Raw genomic sequence first — 22409 nt, forward strand, 5'->3', positions numbered from 1 at the left:
CAGGCACCAGAGACCTTGTGACCACAATTACAAGCGGCCGCATCGACAATGGAGGTGGAGAACATGGTCCACTCGGACTCCATGTCTCCAACCTCCCCCGGGATCTGGGAGAAGCTCTCCTGGAGGTGGGAGTTGAAGACCTCGCTAACACAGGGTTCCGCCAGTCGTTCCCAGGAGACCCTCATTATACGTTTGGGCCTGCCAGGTCTGACCGGCTTCCTCCCCTCCCAGTGGATCCAACTCACCATCAGGTGGTGATCGGTCGACAGCTCAGCCCCCTCTTCACCTGAGTGTCCGAGACACGTGGCTGAAGGTCTGATGATATGACTACAAAGTCAATCATCGACCTCCGGCTCAGGGTGTCCTGGTGCCACGTGCACTTATGGACACCCTTGTGCTCGAACATGGTGTTCGTGATGGATAAACTGTGACTAGCACAGATGTCCAACAACTGAACACCACTTGGGTTCAGATCGGGGAGGCCGTGCTTCCTGATCACCCCTCCTCCAGGTCTCACTGTTGCTGCCCACGTGGGCGTTGAAATCCCCCAGGAGAACAATGGATGTTTTGGTGAAAGAAACTTTTATGTTTCTTCATAATTGATGTAAATAATGGCCCAGTCACACGGCACATGACGATTCCTGAACGAAGGGAAAAAGTAAAAAAAGTCACAATTCGTTGAGAAAAGGTGGACGAAAGAGCTTTATTACCAAACAGTCTGCGAAGCAAGAGCGCAACAGAGGAACTTAACAAAACTGAAGCTCACGATCCCAACGCTTTAACGAAACGCGTCTGGAACCACAGCTGGAGCAGTGTGTGTCTGCATGTCTGCGTTCCAGGACTCGGCGCTGGGACGGAGCTCATAGCGCCTGAGTCCTGGAGAAACTGCAAATAAAAGCTGTGGAGATCTGTGTGCACGTCATTGGACCACCTGCTCTGGTTCCTCGTCCAGAACAAAAGAGGGATCATCTCCTTCATCATCAGAATCCTCACTGTCTGTCAACACGCTGCACGCTCCGTCTTGCTCCAATTAAAAAAAAAAAACCCTCTGGTGTGCTGTGGTCACTGCTGTATCACTGTATTATGTTCTAAGCCATATATGTTGATTTATAACAGAAAACTGTCAAAACAGAATAAATAAGTGTAAAGATGATTGAATATATCAGAGCAGTAAATTAATCAGTGCGTGTGAACATGCATTGATTCACATATGCAGTTATTTCCACCAGCTGCAGCTAATCCACAATGTGAATTCTGCCTTCCAGAACAGCTCATTATATAATTTTTTTTTAATTACCTACCTGTTGCCACATGTACATAAGGGCTGGATAGTCATTCCTACACTCATGTTGTTATATTTCATAAAAAATAAAAAGCGCATGCAGGAGCTGCTGCTCTCGCTACTTGCTGCGTTCAGGTACTGTTGGAAAATACACATATTTTTTGTTGTTTCAAATTCAGCAGTTGCTTGTGGCAAAATAATTATTTGTATCCACACAAAAGATTAATTCTTTCATATATAAGGTGCCTGAGCCCATTGAACCTGACTCCCCACCCAGATAAAAAAATCCAAGCAAGCAGGATGAGTTTGCTCTGTAATTTCTGACGGTACAAGAACGCAGCAGCAGCCTCAGCGCTCACAAACTGGCTTCTGTACTGTGTGAAAATATTCAGCTGCACCAACAAAGTCAAATTAAACAATAACGCTAGAAAAATTAAACAAACGATTATAACATGTCAAGAACGACAGCAAAATGAAACACAGAAGAATTGAGGTTTTCGTTGCCTTTTGTTCAAATTTTTCAACAGTTTAAAAATCCTGACGAAGTTCCAGCTGCAGGAACAAGCTGCGCGAAGGTTAAACGATGCCAACGAAAATCAATGAAAGTCCAGATTTGTTGTTTCGTCAGGGCTTCGTTGCCCTTTGTTAAGTGCCGTGTGACTGCGGGCCATAAAGTCCAAGACATATTCAGTGACTTGGAAATGTTCATGTTTCCATCCCCTGACTTGTCTAAAGAAAACTGGCAATAAAACCGATTATTATTTACAGGTTTTATCAAGTTTTAGAGATTTGCTTTCAGTTTGAGTTTGAGGAAGATAATTTTAGACATTTTTATTCTTTATTTTTTTGTATTTCTTGTATTTAAAATGGCATAAACAAATTAAAATGTGTGAAATTCCAAGTGTTCCAATACTTTTGGAGGGCACAGTATCCTAACCTTATGATGAGTGCAAAATGAGTGTGATATTATTAGTTTTATTTAAGAATGTTTAATTTTCACTGTTGCTGCACTTTGTGTCAAATCATAGTCATATCATATATCAGATTGATATGAAAATTCAGGAAGGCATATATTCTATTATACATTCCAAATCTAAGTTGGAAGTTTTTTAAGACCACTTAGGTGCCTGGTCTTGAGAACTAGGGATGGTTGGTTGAAAAGCTTTATTATCCCATGGGAACTCTCCCTACCCACCTAAGCTGCTCAAGAGTATGGACAGCATGTATATAAGTGACATTTACATGACAATTTATATGACAATATTAAGATATGATCATTTGGGCATATTGTACGGCAATACCGTCAACTAGCTGAAAACTTTGAATATTAATTAACATCTACATTAAAAAAATGCTTAAAGTGAGTTAAGAGGGCTGTAATTGGGGGGTCAGCTGAAAGGCAAAATAAGGAAAATGCTTAAAAAGGTGGGGGGTCGGGGGGGCAGAGCCCCTCCAGAAGCTGAAAGGTTTTAGTCATGCTCATGCTCCCAAGAACAATTTTACTGAAAAGAGTCTGAAGGACCAAAGGACATGGTTAGATGGCAAGGAGCTTTTCCAGGCATGTGAGAGGCAAATAAAGAAAAATAGTTAAAAAGGCAGGGGTCTGGGGGGCAGCATTTACCCCAAAATAAAGTCTGAAGGACCTAAATGACATGGTGAGATGCTGACAAGCTTCGGTCGTTCATGTCCGCGACATATGCATATTACACACAGACATATGCTCTTTGGGGTTTTAGCAGGGAAAACATTTAAGATAAAGTGAAATAAAATAAAGAACCACGAAGCAGCGGGTCGGATCAATGCTTCATTGCTTCAAAGAAGAGCCACGCTGTAGAAACGGTTGATTCTAGACCCTGCAGGGGTTCTGTAATCGACGTAGAGACATGATCATTTTCCAGACAAACACCCCCAAAACAACGGCCACTCTGAAGGACCGATAAGGGAATCGTTAAGCAAAAAGGCTATTGATGTCGGTGGATCAAATCATTTTTTAACGATACTTGAAAAGAACTGGTTCTCGATACTCAACCCTATTAAAGGGTCCCTGCCATGCCATGATGTTTTTACATATTCTTGAAGAACAAAAAAGCTTTTTCCACATGTTGTCTTTGTTTTTTTTACCATAAAATTACACTGAACAAGGATTTAGACGTTTCATTACCCATATGAGAATTTGATTTTACCGCCTCTGAGTTGACCTACTTTTTCGCTGTGACGGATGTGACGTCATTCGAGTAAATGTGTTGCAGCGCGGCTCTGTTTACCAACACAGCAGACACGGACAGTGAAGGCATAGTGCGCGATTATAGCAAAGATTTAAGTGACATATTGATTGTTTTTGAAGAAGATGAGGAAGTTTCTGATGAAGATATTTACGGTGTAAATAATGACGGCTCCAAACTGTGTATGTTCCAGCCAAATGCGATAGAAAGAGGATGTGAAGCGCAGCTGTCAGCTGACAGCAGCAGTGCTGAGGAGGACGATATAAGCTGCTGAATGGTTTGTTCACTCACCACCTTTTCTTATAAATGATCATTTATTCCTGGCACGGTGTGTTTGTGTATGAAAAAATTATTTCAGCAGCACAGTGTGCTTAAATTCAGGAGTTTGTTCTAAAATCACTGAAAATAAAGTTTCTGTACATAAGTCAGTTTCTTGTGATTGCTAATTCTTCACTTTTTATTCAAAGCAAATGATTGCAAATCTTTATCTGAAAAGCTGTAGACCCACATGGGATGGGAAAAAAGATTTCAAAATAAAAGAAAATTTTACTTCTATATCTGTTGTCAAATTTTGTTAGCATAATATTGTAGAAAAATGTTTATGCTAAATGGAGACTTTCCTGTCTAAAATACACATACAGAACATCTGTAATCATAAATTGTATCACATCTAATCTACTTTGAATGAACAGACGTCTGAACAAAAAACAGGCTGTTCAGTTTACATGCATATGTATATTTGGAAAACACAAAAATGTCAACGTTCTGTTTTTTTCAGGTGCTCATGTGAACACAGTCAGCCAATGCCACTCGTGATCGAGTCTCGCTGTTGCAGGGAAATTTCTGCAGTCTTGGCGGAGATGCAACATGGTGGTGAAAATCCACAATGTGTCACACAGCTGGCGAGTTTCTCGATTGTGTGTTTGGATGCAGATGTCCTCAGAGTGGCACACTATGCCCACATGATGCTCCACAGTATGAGTCAGCACATGAAATAGTTAGAAAGTTTCATTTACATGGTTTATAGAAAAAAATAAAAAATATTCAAATACAAAAAGAATGAACTGTTGTTTTGAACAACAATCCATGCTATTTTTTGTTGCAGAAAGTATCGTCATATCGCATATCAGTAATTTGTGTGGTTGTGCTGGGGACACTTGGGAAGGCACAGAAGGTTGCCACTACCAGCTTGTGTTTTATTCAAAATAAGGAGTACTTTTTCATCACCATCATCTGACTACACTGGCTTCCAGTTTCCTCCTCTGGAGTGAGAGCTCGGGCTCATCAGTGGTACCTGGTCCACTTGGCAGCATCAGCCTCAGCTTTGTCCGTTCACGTTGGCTGCTCAGTGGAGGAGGATCATTGGTGGGATTTCTGCTCGGTTTGGTGTTTTGCAGATCTGAAGAACCTCTTTTGCTGTCACTCACACAGACTGAATAAAATGTTTTTTAACAAATTGTAAAACACATCTCATTTGAATGAAACAATGTGAAACTTATGTGAATTTGTATTTTTATTCATTTTATCATGCTATATAAAAATATACAAATAACAATGTTTTTTTGTTCTTCATTTTCCACATATCACATGTTGGATATGTGGCTAACTTCCTCACTGTGAATCCTCCTCTTTTTCACTCAGGAAAGTATATTCTGAACTTGGGTCTCTCTTGCTTTGTCTGCTTTTGTTGTCTCCCTGCATTTTCATTCAAATGAAGGGTTGCCACCAAAGTCCTCAAACAGAAGTTAAAACAAAATTAATAAAAAAAAATAGCTTATATACATAACAAAATGCTGTTTGAAAGTTAGGGTGTTATTGAGATAACATAGACAACTTACCTGCAAAGGTGACCCTGATATGAGAAGGAGACTCGATCACGAGTGGCATCGGCTGACCGAGTTCACATGAGCACCTGGAAAAAACAGAACATTGACATTTTTGTGTTTTCCAAATATACATATGCATGTAAACTGAACAGCCTGTTTTTTGTTCAGATGTCTGTTCATTCAAAGTAGATTAGATGTCAATCAATCAATCAATCAATTTTTTTTTTATATAGCGCCAAATCACAACAAACAGTTGCCCCAAGACGCTTTATATTGTAAGGCAAGGCCATACAATAATGATGTAAAACCCCAACGGTCAAAACGACCCCCTGTGAGCAAGCACTTGGCTACAGTGGGAAGGAAAAACTCCCTTTTAACAGGAAGAAACCTCCAGCAGAACCAGGCTCAGGGAGGGGCAGTCTTCTGCTGGGACTGGTTGGGGCTGAGGGAGAGAACCAGGAAAAAGACATGCTGTGGAGGGGAGCAGAGATCGATCACTAATGATTAAATGCAGAGTGGTGCATACAGAGCAAAAAGAGAAAGAAACAGTGCATCATGGGAACCCCCCAGCAGTCTACGTCTATAGCAGCATAACTAAGGGATGGTTCAGGGTCACCTGATCCAGCCCTAACTATAAGCTTTAGCAAAAAGGAAAGTTTTAAGCCTAATCTTAAAAGTAGAGAGGGTGTCTGTCTCCCTGATCTGAATTGGGAGCTGTGATACAGTTTATGATTACAGATGTTCTGTATGTGTATTTTAGACAGGAAAGTCTCCATTTAGCATAAACATTTTTCTACAATATTATGCCTGATAAAATTTAGAAGATATAGAAGTAAAATTTTCTTTTATTTAGAAATCTTTCCCCCACCCCATGTGGGTCTACAGCTTTTCAGATAAAGATTTGCAATCATTTGCTTTGAATAAAAAGTGAAGAATTAGCAATCACAAGAAACTGACTTATAAATGATTAAATATATACAGAATGTACAGAAACTTTATTTTAAGTGATTTTAGAACAAACTCCTGAATTTAAGCACACTGTGCTGCTGAAATAATTTTTTTTCATACACAAACACCATGCCAGGAATAAATGATCATTTATAAGAAAAGGTGGTGAGTGAACAAACCATTCTGTGTCATCCTCCTTAACGCTGCTGCTGTCAGCTGACAGCTGCAGCTTCATCCTCTTTCTGTCGCGTTCGGCTGGAACATACACGGTTTGGAGCCGTCATTATTTACACTGTAAATATCTTCATCAGAAACTTCCTCATCTTCTTCAAAAACAATCAATATGTCACTTAAATCTTCGCTATAATCGCACACTATGCCTTCACTGTCCGTGTCTGCCATGTTGGTAAACAGAGCCGAACTGCGACACACTTACTCGACTGACATCACATCCGTCGCAGCGAAAAAGTAGGTCAGCTCGGAGTCGGTAAATTTAAATTCTCAGATGGGTAACGAAACGTCTAAATCCTTGTTCAGTGTAATTTTATGGTAAAAAAACAAAACAAAGACAACATGTGGAAAAAGCTTTATTTATTCTTTAAGAATATGTAAAAACGTCATGGCGTGGCAGGGACACTTTAAGTACCAATTATGTGATGATCAGAAGAGTTCAGTTCAATTAATTTTATTTGTATACCACTAAATCACAGCAGTGCTGCCTCAAGCCACTTCACAAGAGAAAAGCCTAACTTCACCAACATCTCCCCTTAATTTAACTTTTTAAAAACCAGTCCATTTTGGGTCTTTAATCCATCCGTGTCCAGTTCTGCTAGGTTCCCGAAGAAATATTACTTCCAGTCATTGGTGCAACAGACAAGGCATCCAGCAAGGGTGTCATCAGTGCCTCAGATAGAAAAAGAGCAGAATCAGTTGACCAGGAATAACTGTACCTAAGGTAATAATTCACGAGGAATAAATTAACAGGGAAGCAGACAGATTACTAAGGTGGTTGCCGGCAGCTAGAACTGTGCTTCACTAACAGACACAGAATTTAAATGGTAAATGGACTGCATTTATATAGCACTTTTCCATCTGCATCAGAAGCTCAAAGCATTTTACAATAATGCCTCACAGTCACCCATTCACACAGACACACTCGCACACTTATGTCAGGGTGCTGGCATGCAAGGTACTGACTACACACTGGGAGCAACTAGGGAATTAAGAACCTTGCCCAAGGACCCTTAGCGATTTTCCATTATGGCTGGGTTGTGAACTAAGGATCCTCTGGTCTGAAGCCCAACGCTTAACCACTAGACCATCACCTCCCCCAATTTAGATGTAGTGAGACCAAGACCTATTCCGTTGCTAATAATATGAATTAAAAGGACAGGAAGCATAGTTCCATATTACTGGTACACTAAGAGAGAGAATAGATGCGTCTTTAGTCTGGACTTAAATGTTAAATGAGATCATTCCACAAGGCAGGTGCACAATAAGAGAAGGCTCTGTGGACTGACTTTTATTTACTTTATGAACACAAAGTAGTCCAGCATCCTGAGAACACAGAGCATGGGCCGGTATGTAGGATGTAATTAGGTTAGCTAAGTAGGAAGGTGCTAATCAATGAATAATTTTATATGTTACTAACAGAACTGTTGTTTTGTTACTGTTCTGATGTTGCAGAAGGGTGAACAGACTAAGAAATATGACATGAGATACAATCACATAGTTATTCACTTCGGCACCAATGATGTCAGGATGAAGCACTCAGAAGTCACAAAAATGGATATAGAGGTGACATGTGACCTTGCCAGAAAGATGTGTCGGCATCAATTGGTAGTCTCTGGTCCCCTCCCCTTCCAGGGTAATGATGAGGCATTGAGCAGGTTGACTTTATTAAATAGGTGGCTGACACAGTTTTGTAGACAGCAAGGCTTTAGCTTTATTGATAACTGGCCTTTGTTCTGGGGCCACCGTGACTTGCTGATGCCGGACGGCCTCCACCCTACAAGGGAAGGTGCCACCATCCTGTCTGCAAACATAGACAGAGCTCTACAGGGAGGGTAACATTAAGATTTTACAGCAGGTCAGGGAGCAGGGGATTAGAGACCCTGCAGGGCTAATGAAAAATGTGGGTGTGGAATCCACTAGCTTAGCGGGGAATTTAGTGCAGAAAACCCATTGTCGTGATAGTGGTTTTTCACAGAGGGAAATTTATCAAGTTGAGACTGCGGCCTGCTTCCGCAGATTGTCCTTAAAAATTATAGAGGGATATGTTTTGCAAACTTAATACCTATTACTACATTGGATGACACTGAAATTGAGGATTGCCTGCTGGCTGTTCCAGCAGTATTAAATATTTTGTGTCTGCTACCTACAATCCTTGTGGAATGTCTCAAACCTAAACCTATTTCCAGGCACATTATCAATGTTTCTCTGGAACCACCCCTAAACCCGAACAGTCCAATTGTTGACCCCACTGAGGTCCTTAGTTTGGGTTAGGGTTAGCTATGATTAGGTTATGTGAAGCCCAGCTTAAACCTACTGCAATCCTTCCCTTAAATGAGACCTGCCCACCTGCATACACATTTAGTCATGTTTCTCGTGGTGTGAAGCAAGGCGGAAGTGTTGCTTTTATTTATAAATCTAGATTTACCTTATTAGCTGTTGGGGGTCACAAATGTAATTTGTTTGAGCATCTGATTCTTCACTCTGCCCACGATGCTACATATTGTCAGAGTCGAAGAATGGAAATCAGTCGTGCTATTTTTTGTTTATAGGCCCCCCGGCCCATACTCTGAATTCTTAGATGAATTTGGTGCGTTCATCTCTAGTTTGTCAACTAGTGCAGATAGCATTTTGATTATTAGTGATTTTAGCATTCATATAAATAAGCCCTCTGATTCCCTATGCAAATCATTTAACAAAATTGTGGATGCATTTGGGATTCCAGCAGTGAATTCAGGACTTGACGCACATTAGTGTAAATACTCTGGATTTGGTTCTCGCACATGGTTTTGCTGTCACAAATATTGACATCTTGCCTCTTGCATCACTGGTCTCTGACCACTCACTTATTAGGTTTACATTTATGCTGCTGCATTTAGTGGAGCAACAACCTCATTTATTACTGTAGTGATGCATTAAACCCTCAACCATGGTTGAACTCAAAGCTAGATTGCCTGATATTTTAGCTTTGAGTTTGGAGAATGTCCAATCAGCAGTCAGTCTTGAGGAAAGTTTAAATTCAGCGCTCAAAAATACACTTGATAAGATTGCAGTCACGCCTTCCCCAAGCACAATCACCTTGGTTCAATGGCTACTTACGTGACCTCAGGCAGAAGGCTAGATGTTTAGAACAGAAATGGCGGAGCTCCAAATTAGAGGTGTTACACCTTGTGTGGCATGATGCTGTTTTAGATCATAAGCATACACTATTGGCAACAAAGCAGGTCTATTGTTCTGATTTGATTAATAAAAACACGGCAGCAATACTTATTCATCGACAGCCACCTGTTAGTCGCTCCTCCTTTTCAGCACAGGACTTCTTGTATTATTTTGAGAAGAAAATAGAGCACATTAGGTTGAGCATATCCCAGCATGCCTTAACCCAGTCACTACACCCTGCTATGGAGGTGGGTGCTACCACTGAGGTGTTACCAAGATTTACGGAATTTGATAGTATCTCACTAGGCACGCTGACAAAACTTGTGACATCTACAAAAAGCACAACCTGTTTATTTGATCCAATACCAACAAAACTGTTTAAGGACCTATGGCCCATTCTTGGACCAATTGTGCTGGAAATTGTTAATCTCTCACTAACCTCTGGATCTGTTCCTAAATGTTGTAGTGATTAAACCATTACTTAAAAAATCTAAATAATTATAGGCCAATATCAAATCTATCATTTTGCTCTAAAATTCTGGAAAAAGTGGTTTCACGGCAGCTTGTGGACCACCTTACTGAGAATAATCTTTTTGAGCCATTGCAGTCTGCTTTTAGGAATTATCACTCCATGGAGACAGCATTTACAAAAGTAGTAAATGACCTTCTGTGAGCAATGGACTTGGACAACACTGTGGTTTTGGTGCTGTTAGATCTTAGTGCTGCGTTTGATCATGGTGGATCATCATACAGTATTTTACTCAATAGGCTGGAGAATTATTTTGGAATTACTGGAAGTGCCCTAATGTGGTGTCCAGTCATTCTCATTGTGTCTTGTATAATGATACTACCTCAAACCGTAGTGAAATTAAATTTGGGGTTTCACAGGGATCCGTTCTAGGCCCCCTGCTTTCCCCCCTTTATCTAGCACCCCTTGGGCGTATTCCTTTGGGATTGCCTTTCATTGCTATGCTGATGATACTCAATTGTACATGCCGATAACTGCTGGTAATCTCATTCACATAAAATCTTTATAAGATTGTTTTGCATCAGTGAGAAGCTGGATGTCTAGTAACTTCCTACTTTTAATCTCTGATAAGACTGAAATGATGGTTCTTGGTCCAGTGAGACATCTGCATTAATTTCATCAGCTCACGCTTAGCTTAGGTTCATGTGTTATACATCATACGGACAAAGTGAGGAACCTTGGGGTAATTTTTGATCTTACATTGTCCTTTGACCTCCACATTAGAGGCATTACGAGGACTGCTTTCTTCCATCTGCAAAATATAGCGAACATTTGTCCTATCCTGTCTATGGCTGATGCTGAGACTCTGAAATATGCATTTATCTCTTCTAGGGATAAACTATTGCAATGCTCTATTTTCTGGTTTACTGCAGTCCAGCATTAGGGGTCTTCAATTGGTTCAAAATGCTGCTGCCAGACCTTTGACACGAAGCAGAAAGTTTGACCATATTACACCCATTCTGGCATCCCTTCATTGGCTTCCTGTCTTTGTGTGTCATGAACTATGTTTTGTCTGGGTATCTGCCATGTTTAGTTTAGGTCATCGTCTCATTTTGTTCTGGTTTTGTGCTGTTTGGGTTTAGTTTTTATTGTTTGCTTCGTTTAGATTTTGGATTGCGTTGTCTATGTGAATTCTCTGGCTGGGTGTTTCCTGCTTGGGCTTTATCTGTCTCTGTCTCTCTTGGAGCTTGGTGGGGGGGGTTACAATCTGTTTGGGCCACACCCTGTTCTTGATCTTTCCACACACATGTTTCCAATCTGCAACTCATCACTAGGTGTATTTAAACTTCACTGGTTTTTCGCCTGATCGTTGCGCCTTGTGCCTTCGCTTCGTTTCATAGTGTTTTCAAGTCCTTCTGCCACATTGTGTTTTGACCACCTGCCTGTTTATACCAACCACACCATTTGCCTGATGATTTTGATCTGTTTGCTTCTCTTGGACTGCCTCTCTGTGTCCCGGACCCCACTGAGTAATTCAGTAAACGCCTCTTTGAACCAGAGCTACTGTGTCGAGTCCCGCATTTGTCTCCAGCCATCTCTGTTCAACAAACCTGATACCATGAGATCGGATTTTAAGGTTCTGTTATTGGCCTATAATTGTTCAAGGACTGGCACCTCCCTACCTGGCTGACCTGGTTGAGCCCTACGTACCAGCTTGGGCCTTGCGCTCACAGGGTGCAGGACTTCTTTATGTTCCTAGGGTGAATAAAAAGTCTAGGGGTTACAGAGCTTTCTCTTATCATGCCCCTGTTCTATGGAATGATCTCCCTGTGCAAATAAGACAGTTGGATTCTGTGGAGATTTTTAAATCTAGACTCAAGGCCCATTTGTTTTCCCAGTCTTATCATTAATATATTATGTTTTTATGTGTTTTTTAATCTTTTTTATTCTTTGATGTTTTTACTCTTTTATTGTGCCTTTTGATCATTTAATTCATTTTGTTTTGTTTCTCGAATTGTGTTGTGTGAAGCATCTTGAGGCGACTCTGTCATGAATTGGCACTATACAAATTTTATTTGATTTTAGAACCTGAAAATCTGACTTCAGAGACTGGAAACCAATGAAGGGAGGCCAAAATCTGTGTAATGTGGTCAAACTTACTGCTTCTTGTCAAAATTCTGGCAGCAGCATTTTGAACCATCGGAGACCCCTAATGCTGGACTGTGGTAAGCCAGAGAATAGAACATTGCAGTAGTCCAATCTAGAAGAAACAAATATATGAATCAGAGTCTCTGCATCAGCCATAGACAGGATGGGACAAATCTTCACTATGTTATGAAGGTGGAAGAAAACCATCCTTGTGATTTCTCTAATGTGCAGGTTAAAGGAAAATTTGGCATCAAACATCACCCCAAGGTTCCTCCCTTTGTCAGTGTGATGTATGATGCACACGTCTAAGGGCCCCTTCACACATAGTATGAATAAGTACAAATCTGGGCAACTCACGGTGGAACAGCTCGTATGAGTGAACCACGAAGAAATTGAGCTGACGGGCAGGCATGCATGATCCTGCTGTGACGGTATCATCAGTGTCATGCGAGCAGGAACACATTGCGAGCAGCTGGGAGGTGGTGCACCACATCACACCTCTGATGTGGAGAAAAATAAAATAAAAACAGCTGTATAATTAGCGAATATCACTGGGTTGATATAAATAATACATAAAAGGGGACGCAATACAGAACCCCGTGGTTAAATAACCCTGGTTAAATAAAAAAAAAATGCCAGTCATGGGATTCAAAACTGTAAGCTCTGATTACAAGACAGAAACTTTGCCACTGTGCTACAATCACTGTCTTATAACAGGAGCGTGAAACGGCTAAAATCAACAAGCAGATAAAAGTATTTCTCAAAAAAGAGAAAAAAAATGCCATGATAACTGACCAAACGGCATTTGTTACTGATTATGTGTGTTGGTACGTGACTGAAAGTGGCGTATTTGTCGCACTGTTGGCTTGTCATATGGTCCTGCAGCATGCCACTCACTGGACACACGTGTCCTGTCAGACAGATGTGACATTCAGATTGCCTGCTGCGTGTCCATGATCTGACGATCCGTTCCAGCTGGAACAGCCTGTCAATGTGCACGCTCTCCAGCCCGTTGCAAAAGTGATATATGTTTTTATATATTTTCATGTGAGGACAGCAGGCAGAGACACGCACTTCACAGAGGAATGTTGTAAGTTCATGTCCTTCAGAACACAGTAGGTGTTGTCCAGCTGGGACGTCCAGGAGCAGAGATGTAACGGCAGCCGCTGTGAGCAGACACATCCCCGTCAGTTCAGACAAATTTCACATCCAGCTCGACAGTGATTGTCTGCTGTTTTCGTGCCAATAGTATGAATGGCCACACATTTTCTAAGTGCCAAACAAACGGTGTTAGATGGGCTCACACAGCCGCTGTTGTGCGCAAATAGTTGTAGCAACAGGTGTAGGACGCGTTGAAGGCAGCTATGAATTTACACGCACTGCATAAGATTCCTGCTTCATGCACACTTCATGCACAATTCAACCACATTCATACTATGTGTGAAGGGGCCCTAAGCTAAGTGTTAGCTGGTCAAATTGTTGTCGATGTCTTGCTGGCCCAGTCTTCTCAGAATTTAAAAATTAAGAAATTGCTAGACATCCAGCTTTTTACTGAAGCAAGGCAATCCTTTAAAGTCTTTATCTGTATGAGATTACCGGCAGCTATCGGCATGTACAACTGAGTATCATCAGCATATACCCCTTGGGCATATTCTTTTGGGATTGCCTTTCATTGCTGTGCCTCACTGTGGATTTAAAACATTTCTAAATGATTAATATTGTAACTAAGGCACACATTTAAACTTAATGAATTATCAGTTTAAAAAATTTAACAAAATTTGACTGATCACACGGTAAACAGATTACTGTGACCATCTCCTCTGTCCTCAGTATGGGTTCAACATGGTCATGTCTCATCCTCATGCTGTGAATGAAATAGCCCTCAGCCTCAACAACCGGAATCCCAGGTCAGTACTACACGGGTACACACACAAAATGCAAACAGTGCAGTTTGTGATGCACATGCTGCACAAAGTGTAAAGAGAAACTTTAATGGAATTTATCATAAACCCCAGGTCAGTACAACACAGAGTACACATAAAATTCATGGTTGGATGGACAGGCCAAGTCTCAGATAAGGACCTGCTGCTGCACATTGCTTCATTCTCTACCCTATGGTTCCATGTTTGGTTTGTCTGGCAATCACCCAGACAAACCAGTGGTCTATCTTTATCTCCCAAAAGGAACCATCAATCAGGTGTAGTCATGTGATACATGGGCACCATCTTGGCCTCATCCCAGCAATGGAACTGTCAGTGGTCACGTGTCTACAAGATTAATGTTGCTCAGGAAGCAGCATGGTCATAGTGTTGCAAGTGAAGTTTTCTTACAATTCAAGTGGTACAACTTATCTAAGTCTCTCCAAGTACCTGTTTATTTGACATGTAATTGTCATGGTCTGCCTTTGTCCTTGCCCTTTCTAGCCTCTTGTGTATAGTTTTTCTGTTTTCCCTCCAGGGGGCACGCTCAGAGCTGAGGAACACCTGCAGCTCATCTTCTCCTACCAGCTGACGCTCATGAGCTCCTGATCAGGAGCCGGCTACTTAAACCCTGGCTCTGAGCTCAGTCTTGGCCAGAGTCTTTGGTGACCCTGACCAACGAGAGTCTTCCGTGACTCTCTGTGACTTTCCATGATACTCCGTGAGCCTTCCATGAGAAATCCATGACCCTGTCTACCCTGACACTTCCATGCGCTTTGACGTCTAAGCTTCCTGCAGCTTATCTCAAGGTAACCTGGCCACCTCTAATTCCCGTATTAGAGCTTATTGATCTTTTGGTGTTTCCAGACACTTTCCTGCGCGGCTTCCATGCTGCATGCTCCTGGCTCCCACGCCACCTTCTGCACGATGACACTTTGGAACTCATCTGCTCACAGCCACAGAGCACATAGCTCTGCCATGTTCAGCCAGGTTCCTGCATGTCTGTGAGATCCCGTTCTCACGCTGCTCCTGTTTGTGACTGTGCTTGACCAAGAACTGTTTCCAAGAACTGTATTCAAGAACTGTTTCCAAGATCTAATACCAAGAACAGTTTCCAAGAACTGTTTTCCAAGAACTAATTTTAAGAACTGTATGAGCTCTGATGCAGAACCACTAAGTCGTTTCTATAGTGAAGTCCAGCTTAACTGGACCTGCATCACAATATGCACAGCAGCTGACCTCTAACCTCTGAGGACATCTCATGAACGGTGAACGTTCTGGCCTTAAGCCTACAGTGAACTCACCTCTGTTCTCCTCCGTCCTCCTGGTTCCTCGTCCTCGGCTCTCTATGTTCCACCCTGGCCCAGTTCCAGCTCCATATAGTCCAGGACTCCAGCTTGTACTCAGACTCCTAAGTCTGTTTCTGTGTGCACTGCGGCTGCCAAATGTCCACCACTACATACGGGTCCAGTCTCGGCTCAGCAGGCTTTCTCCAGCTCAGCACCTCAGTTATTTATTATTGTAAATAAAGCTCTTTAAGTTCACAACCTGTTCTGGTTCTTGCTCCCTAGCATTTGAGTCCATAACCTGTACTGGTCCGGACCTCTAACCACAACAGAAGACTCTGGCCATAAATATGGACTCAGCTGGAGTAGATCCAGTCTAGCAGGCTCTCAGCCTTCAAGGTAGATTCCTGGGAGAAAAACAGCAATCCATAGATTCCATGGGGACCAGGTTCTGAACTAGGGCTGCAGCTATTGATTATTTTAATAATTGAGTATTCTATCGATTATTCTGGCAATTAATCGAGTAATCGGATAAAAAGTACTTTTGCCTTTTAAAACATTAACAGTCCAGGGCTTTCCCTAAGTAATGGCACAATGTTACGGAGATTGTCAAATTTAGTGTATCCCTTTCTGTTTTCCTGGGTAATTATTTATTTTTTCAGATCTTTACAAGTTGTGGTCTTTCCTGGTGTCAGGGGCTCAGCCAAAGTCCAGCCAAAGTCTTGACATTTTGCTGAAATGGCGATGGATTGTGGCTTTCTGTTTTTTGTTTTCCCCAACTTATAAATTTAACCATTTTTATTTATTTATTAAGGTGGTGGACTGGGTCCCTGCATGAATTTCTTTTTAACACTCTCTCTGTGATTCAGCCAATGCATTTCATTTTCAGCTGGAGGTTGAACATGCAGCCTCGCAGTCACTGGTTTCTTATTATTATTATTGTACTTGAGTTCCCGTGTTTGTGATGCATTGTGTGTTGCCCAAAAAAGTGAAAATTAAAAAGCGAAACACTCATTGTGAGTCTAAGCAAAACACAGAAGAAAGAGTGGACTTCTTCCAGAGACTGTCTGTGGCCAGGACAGAGCTGTGTGAGGGCAGAGCTGAGCCGCTCACACTGGGTAGAGAGAGGCAGCAGCCGGCCGCTGCGCGTAGAGCGGCCAGCGGACTAAACTGTGTTTTTTTTTTAAAAACAAACACACTACTTTGCTTTAAATGGACAGTAAGCTATTTCAGATGATCAGCGTGGACCGTCTTTTTCCTAAAAGGCTTTATTTCACTCTGTTTTTCACGTTGGAAATCTGTAGCTTTTGTGCTAATTTGATTAGTGCTTGCGATAGTCTTCTTCTATTTGTTTTTCTGGGGACATTACAGTGCCACACACAGGCCTGGCATATGTACTACAACGTTAAATGAAGCTTCGAGGCACAGAATTTGCCTCAAACATTTTTTGTAATCAAATAATTCGAATTACTCGACTAATCGTTTCAGCCCTATTCTGAACCTCGCAGCCCAGGTTTCACACTCAGACACACTCGTATCATAACTCGCTGCTCAAGTCATTTAGTCAGACACTCGCATCACACAGCTCACTCAGCTAGCTGCACAACTCTCTGACTCCTCTGCCACACCGGCTTCTGTGTCTCCATCTGCCATGCAAGTAGTTCCCTCATCCACGTCAGTTAGTCTGGCTTCTGAGCCATATATCTGTAATCCAGACCTTATGCCAGTTGTGTTAACACATGCATAGGGTTTTTGATGCAGTGTTCTCTCATTTTTTCCCACAGACCCTCACAGTTCTCCACCGACAGTAATCATGCAGCATTAATTCCAGGTCTATGTTTTTCTGTCTGTCTTTAGTTCTTTGAGAAATCTTTTTTAGTAGTTTCCAGGTTTTTGCTCCCTGGTTCCCAGACTAGTTCCAAGGTTGTGTTCCCTGGTTCCCAGACCAGTTTTGGGTTTTTGTTCCCCTGGTTCCCAGACCAGTTAATTTTTTGTGAGGGGAGGTTCTGCTGAGTTGAGACATTGGCTGGCAGGTGCTGAAGGTGCATTTCTTAGGGGGGGCCTGTCCTTGCTTCCTTGTATTCATCCTAACCTCCAAACAGGACTGTTTTTTGGACTCCTAATAGTCGCACGGCCTCCGTGTTCTCTGCTGTGGGCTTAGAAGAGTCGCATGCCTTGGATCCTGCCCCCTGTGGGCCCTGGAGAGCCATACATCCTCTGTGTTCTCTTCCGTGGGCTCTGGGTGGTTCCATCCTGCCCTGTTTAGCCACCAGGAGGCACCATTTGAGGGAGGAGTTTCCTGTTCCCCAGGGGCCCTGGATAGTCACATGGTCTCTGTGTTCTCCACCGTGGGCCCTGGATGGTTCCGTCCTGTCCCTTTTAGTCACCAGGAGGTGTCCTTTGAGGGGGGGTTTCCTGTTCTCCTGTGGGCCCTGGAGAGTCACATAGTCTCTATTTCCTCCTCCGTGGGCTCTGGGTGGTTCTGTCCTGCCCCATTTAGTCATGGTCCTGGAGAGTCACATAGTCTCTATTTCCTCCGCCGTGGGCTCTGGGTGGTTCTGTCCTGCCCCGTTTAGTCACCAGGAGGCACCCTTTATGGGGGGGGACTGCCATGGTCTGCCATTGTCTTTGCTCTTTCTAAACTCTTGTATGTAGTTTGTCTGTTTTCCCTCCAGGTGGTGTGCTGCAGAGCCGAAGAACACCTGCAGCTCATCTTCTCCTCGCAGCTGATGCTCATGAGCTCCTGATCAGGAGCCAGCTACTTAAACCCCAGCTCTGAGCTCAGAGTCTTCCGTGACCCTGACCCGCAAGAGTCTTCTGTGACTCTCCATGACTTTCCATGATACTCCGTGAGCCTTCCATGAGAAATCCATGACCCTGTCTACACTGACGCTTCCATGGACATTGATGTCTGACATCTCAAGGTAACCTCTCAAGGTACCCTGGCCACCTCTAATTCCTGCATTAGAGCTCGTTGATCTTTTGGTGTTTCCAGGCAATTTCCCACACGACTTCCATGCTACATGCTCCTGGCTCCCAGGCCACCTTCTACATGACATCACTTTGGAACTCATCTGCTCTCAGCCACAGAATGCATAGCTCTGTCACATTCAGCTAAGTTCCTGCATGTCTGAGATCCCATTCTCACGCTGCTCCTGTTTGTAACTGTGCATGACCAAGAACTGTATTCAAGAACTGTTTCCAAGAACTAGTACCAAGAACTGTTTCCAAGAACTGTATGAGCTCTGATGCAGAACCACTAAGAACTTTCCAAGTCATTTCTAAAGTCAAGTCCAGCTTAATTGGAACTGTGTCACAAGATGCAAAGCAGCTGACCTCTGAGGACAGTTCATGAACTGTGAATGTTCTGGCCTTAAGCCTACAGTGAACTGTTGTACTGAGGGCTTCAAGTGTTATGAGTGCAATCACTCACCTCTGTTCTCCTCCGTCCTCCAAGGTCGTCGTCCTCGGCTGTCTGCAGTCCACCTGGCCCCGGTTTCAGCTCCATTTACTCCCGGACTCCAGCTCATTCTCAGACTCCCAAGTCTGTCCCTGTGTGCACTGCGGCTCCTGAATATCCACCACTATAAGCGGTCGGTCTCGGCTCAGCAAGCTTTCTCCAGCTCAGCACCTCAGTTATTTATTATTCTAAATAAAGCTCTTTTTGTTCACAACCTGTTCTGGTTCTTGCTCCCTAGCGGTTGAATCCATCACCTGTACCGGTCTGGTCAGTAATAATTGCAATGGTACTCAAGTATTCCCTGGAAAGGCCCAGTAATAAAGAAATCCAGACACTCATCATTAAAATCTAATTGCCACAATCATACAGTAGAATTAATAGTACTTGTACTGTAAAGATTTGGACTTCTATCCTGCAAAGAATTTACATCACCATACGTGTCTGTCCACCAACCTCATGGCAGTATGATGAGCCCCCCCCCCCACACACACACACATACACATATATGTGAGACTCAAAATGGTTCACGATGACCTCATGAATTAATAAGGAAGCGGAAACATGACCCAGCCCGGAGGAAGCCCAGGGCCCCCGTCTGGAGCCAGGCCTGGACGGAGGGTCTGTCAGCGAGCTCCTGCTGACCGGGCTTACCACAGCCTGAAAAGGCAATGTGGACTTTCCATCTACGCCCTGTGGCCTCACTCCCCGCAGGGGGAACTGCTGAGGTCGGGTGCGCTGTCGCATGGGTGGCAGTGAAAGGTCAAGGGCCTTGAGGGACCAAACCCAGGTGGCAGAGGCTTGCTCTGGGGGCTTGGAATGTCTCTTTGCTGTGGGGGAAGGAGCCAGAGCTTGTGTGGGAGGTGGAGCACTACCAGTTAGATCTGGTGGGCCTTGCCTCCATGCACATCCTCTGCTCCAGAACCCCTCTCCTTGATAGGGGTTGGACCTAATCCTTCTCTGGAGTTGCCCAGGGTGTGAGGTGCTGGGCAGGTGTGGGGATACACACGAGTCCCTGGCTGAGTGCCTCCCTGCACCTTCGTGTGGCGGGGGGGAACTCTAACTGTTGTTTGTGCATATACACCAAACAGCAGTTTGGAGTATTCGGCCTTCTTGGAGTCCCTGAATGGAGTCCTGTGTGGGGCTCCAGTGGGGGACTCCATTATTCTGCTGGGGGACTTCAACGCACACATGGGCAATGACAGAGACACCTGGAGAGGTGTGATCAGGAGTAACGACCGCCCCACTCTAAACCCGAGCGGTCGTTTGTTATTGGACTTCTGTGCTAGTCATGGACTGTCCATAATGAACACCATGTTCAAACAAAAGGATGCTCATAAGTGTATGTGTTACCAGAGCACCCTAGGCCAAAGGCCAATGATCAATTTTGTGATCATATCATCTGATCTGAGGGCACATGTTCTGGACACTCGGGTGCAGAGAGGCACAGAGTTGTCAACTGATCATTATGATCTGGTGGTGAGTTGGATCAGAGGGTGGGGGAGGACTTTGGACAGACCTGGTAAGCCCAAACGGATAGTGCACGTGAAATGGGACTGTCTGGAGGAGCCCACTGTCTGACAGGTCTTCAACTCACACCTCCAACAGAGCTTTTCTGACATCCCTGTGGTGGTTGGGAGCATTGAACCAGAAAAGGCAATGTTCAAAGCTTCCATTGCTGAAACCACAGCAGGGAGCTGTGGCCTGAAGATCTTAGTTGCCTCAAGGGGCGGCAACCCTCGAACACCGTGGTGGACACCAGTGGTCAAGGAAGCAGTCCAACTGAAGAAGGAATCCTTCTGGGATATGTCATCTAAGAGGACTCCAGAAGCAGTTGCAAGACACCGTCAGGACTGAAGGGCAGCAGCCTCTGTTGTGAGGGAGGCATAGCAGCGGGTATGGGAGGAGTTTGGAGTAACAATGGAGAAGGACTTTCAGTCGGCATCAAGGTGCTTCTAGCGGACTGTGAGCCACCCTAGAAGAGCAAAATGGCAAACAATCCAAGCTGTCTACAGTAAGGATGGCACTCTGTTGACCTCAACCGAGGAGGTTATCAGGCGCTGGAAGAAACACTTTGAGGAACTCCTGCATCAGAGTGGAGTGCCTCTATAGTAAGGGCAGAGCTGGAAGCTGATGGGGGACCATCATCAAGTTCCCAGGTGGAAGTCACTGAGGTAGTCAAACAACTCTGCAGAGGTAAATCCCTGGGTTTGAAGAGATCCATCCAGAAATGCTGAAGGCTCTGGGTATGGAGGGACTGTTTTTGATGAGACGTCTCTTCAACATTGTGTTGCGGTCTGGGACAGTGCCTAACCCTAACCCTAACCCTCACTAAGCAGGAAAAACTACAATTAGAATTTGATCTACAATGTTACCTTAGGGTTAGGGTTAGGGTTAACCCTAACCATAGGACGTTCACGATTATGACATTTATTTTCATAATCCATAAAAAGTAATCCAAATTTTCCAAGAATGTCCATACATCCATAAACGTGACTTAGGATGGCAACATTTGAAATAGGCCAAAAAAAGTGTGCTCCCTCTCCGTCAAGCAACATCTGAATAACTGTTCCCACCTATATTGAATTAACCCAATGGATAACGCAACACCTAGTGTGCCAATTACAACCCAGTTAAAAGCATGACACCAAATGGCGCCCACAATGGAACAAGTCAGGATAGCAATAGGACAAGTGGGCCTCTCATTGTACATGTCCAATAGGATGGTCAATGCCTGTACATAGATATACATATATGTGTCAGGAAGAGCATCCAGCATTAAATGTGCCAAATCCCAATGTGGATCTGTGCTGGATTCTCTATGGTGATCCTGAACACTCGGGAGCAGCCCAAAAACCATCACCACACACACACACACACACACACACACATAAACACACACACACAAAGATGGAAGAATGGAGATGTTGCGGCATTGAGTCCTGACCAGACCTTTGTCTGCAGCTGCTGCACCCGGATCCGTTTCGCCTAAAATAAGCACTCCTGCAGTAAAGATTTTTATTCTGATTGAAAGCCTTGATGTTGATCAAGGCTTTCAATCAGAATAAAAATGTAGCAGCTAGTTCTCTTGTCTGAGTTGTGTTTGTTGACTCCTCCCACTCGCTTGCCTTGGGACATGAACTCAGGGTCTCTGGTATGGGAGGCCGACACTCTAACAGTCTAGCAGTCCGCCGGGTATTGGCCTGAGTGGGCAGCGTATCCTTTAGATGTCGGGGGAGTGAGGGCTTTGACCACCATATGCACTGCAACTCTTCCATCACACATACAAGCCAAGAAAAAAAAACAACATCATAAAATGAAATGCTCCTTTTCTTAATATAATTTGCCCATATTCAGTGCATCACTACATGATTTCACAAATGGGGAACACAGCTTAAAAGGCCACAAGCCAGAAGAACCTTTGGTAAAACAAACTGTTCTAGGCTACAATAACTACTTGTA

The 22409-nt window shown here is 43.5% G+C and overlaps 1 protein-coding gene across 3 annotated transcripts in view; it reads left to right on the forward strand.

Moving 5' to 3' along the window:
• fmnl2b (formin-like 2b) overlaps positions 1 to 22409 on the forward strand; it is a 360828-nt gene that overhangs the window by 86216 nt on the left and 252203 nt on the right. For all 3 annotated transcript variants that reach the window (XM_034179825.1, XM_034179807.1, XM_034179816.1), the window contains one exon: positions 14116 to 14192. In XM_034179825.1, the coding sequence (XP_034035716.1) occupies positions 14116 to 14192 (77 nt within the window). The remainder of the gene's footprint in view (positions 1 to 14115; positions 14193 to 22409) is intronic.

Source organism: Thalassophryne amazonica, chromosome 1 (assembly GCF_902500255.1).
Source record: "Thalassophryne amazonica chromosome 1, fThaAma1.1, whole genome shotgun sequence".
NCBI classification, from domain to species: domain Eukaryota; kingdom Metazoa; phylum Chordata; class Actinopteri; order Batrachoidiformes; family Batrachoididae; genus Thalassophryne; species Thalassophryne amazonica.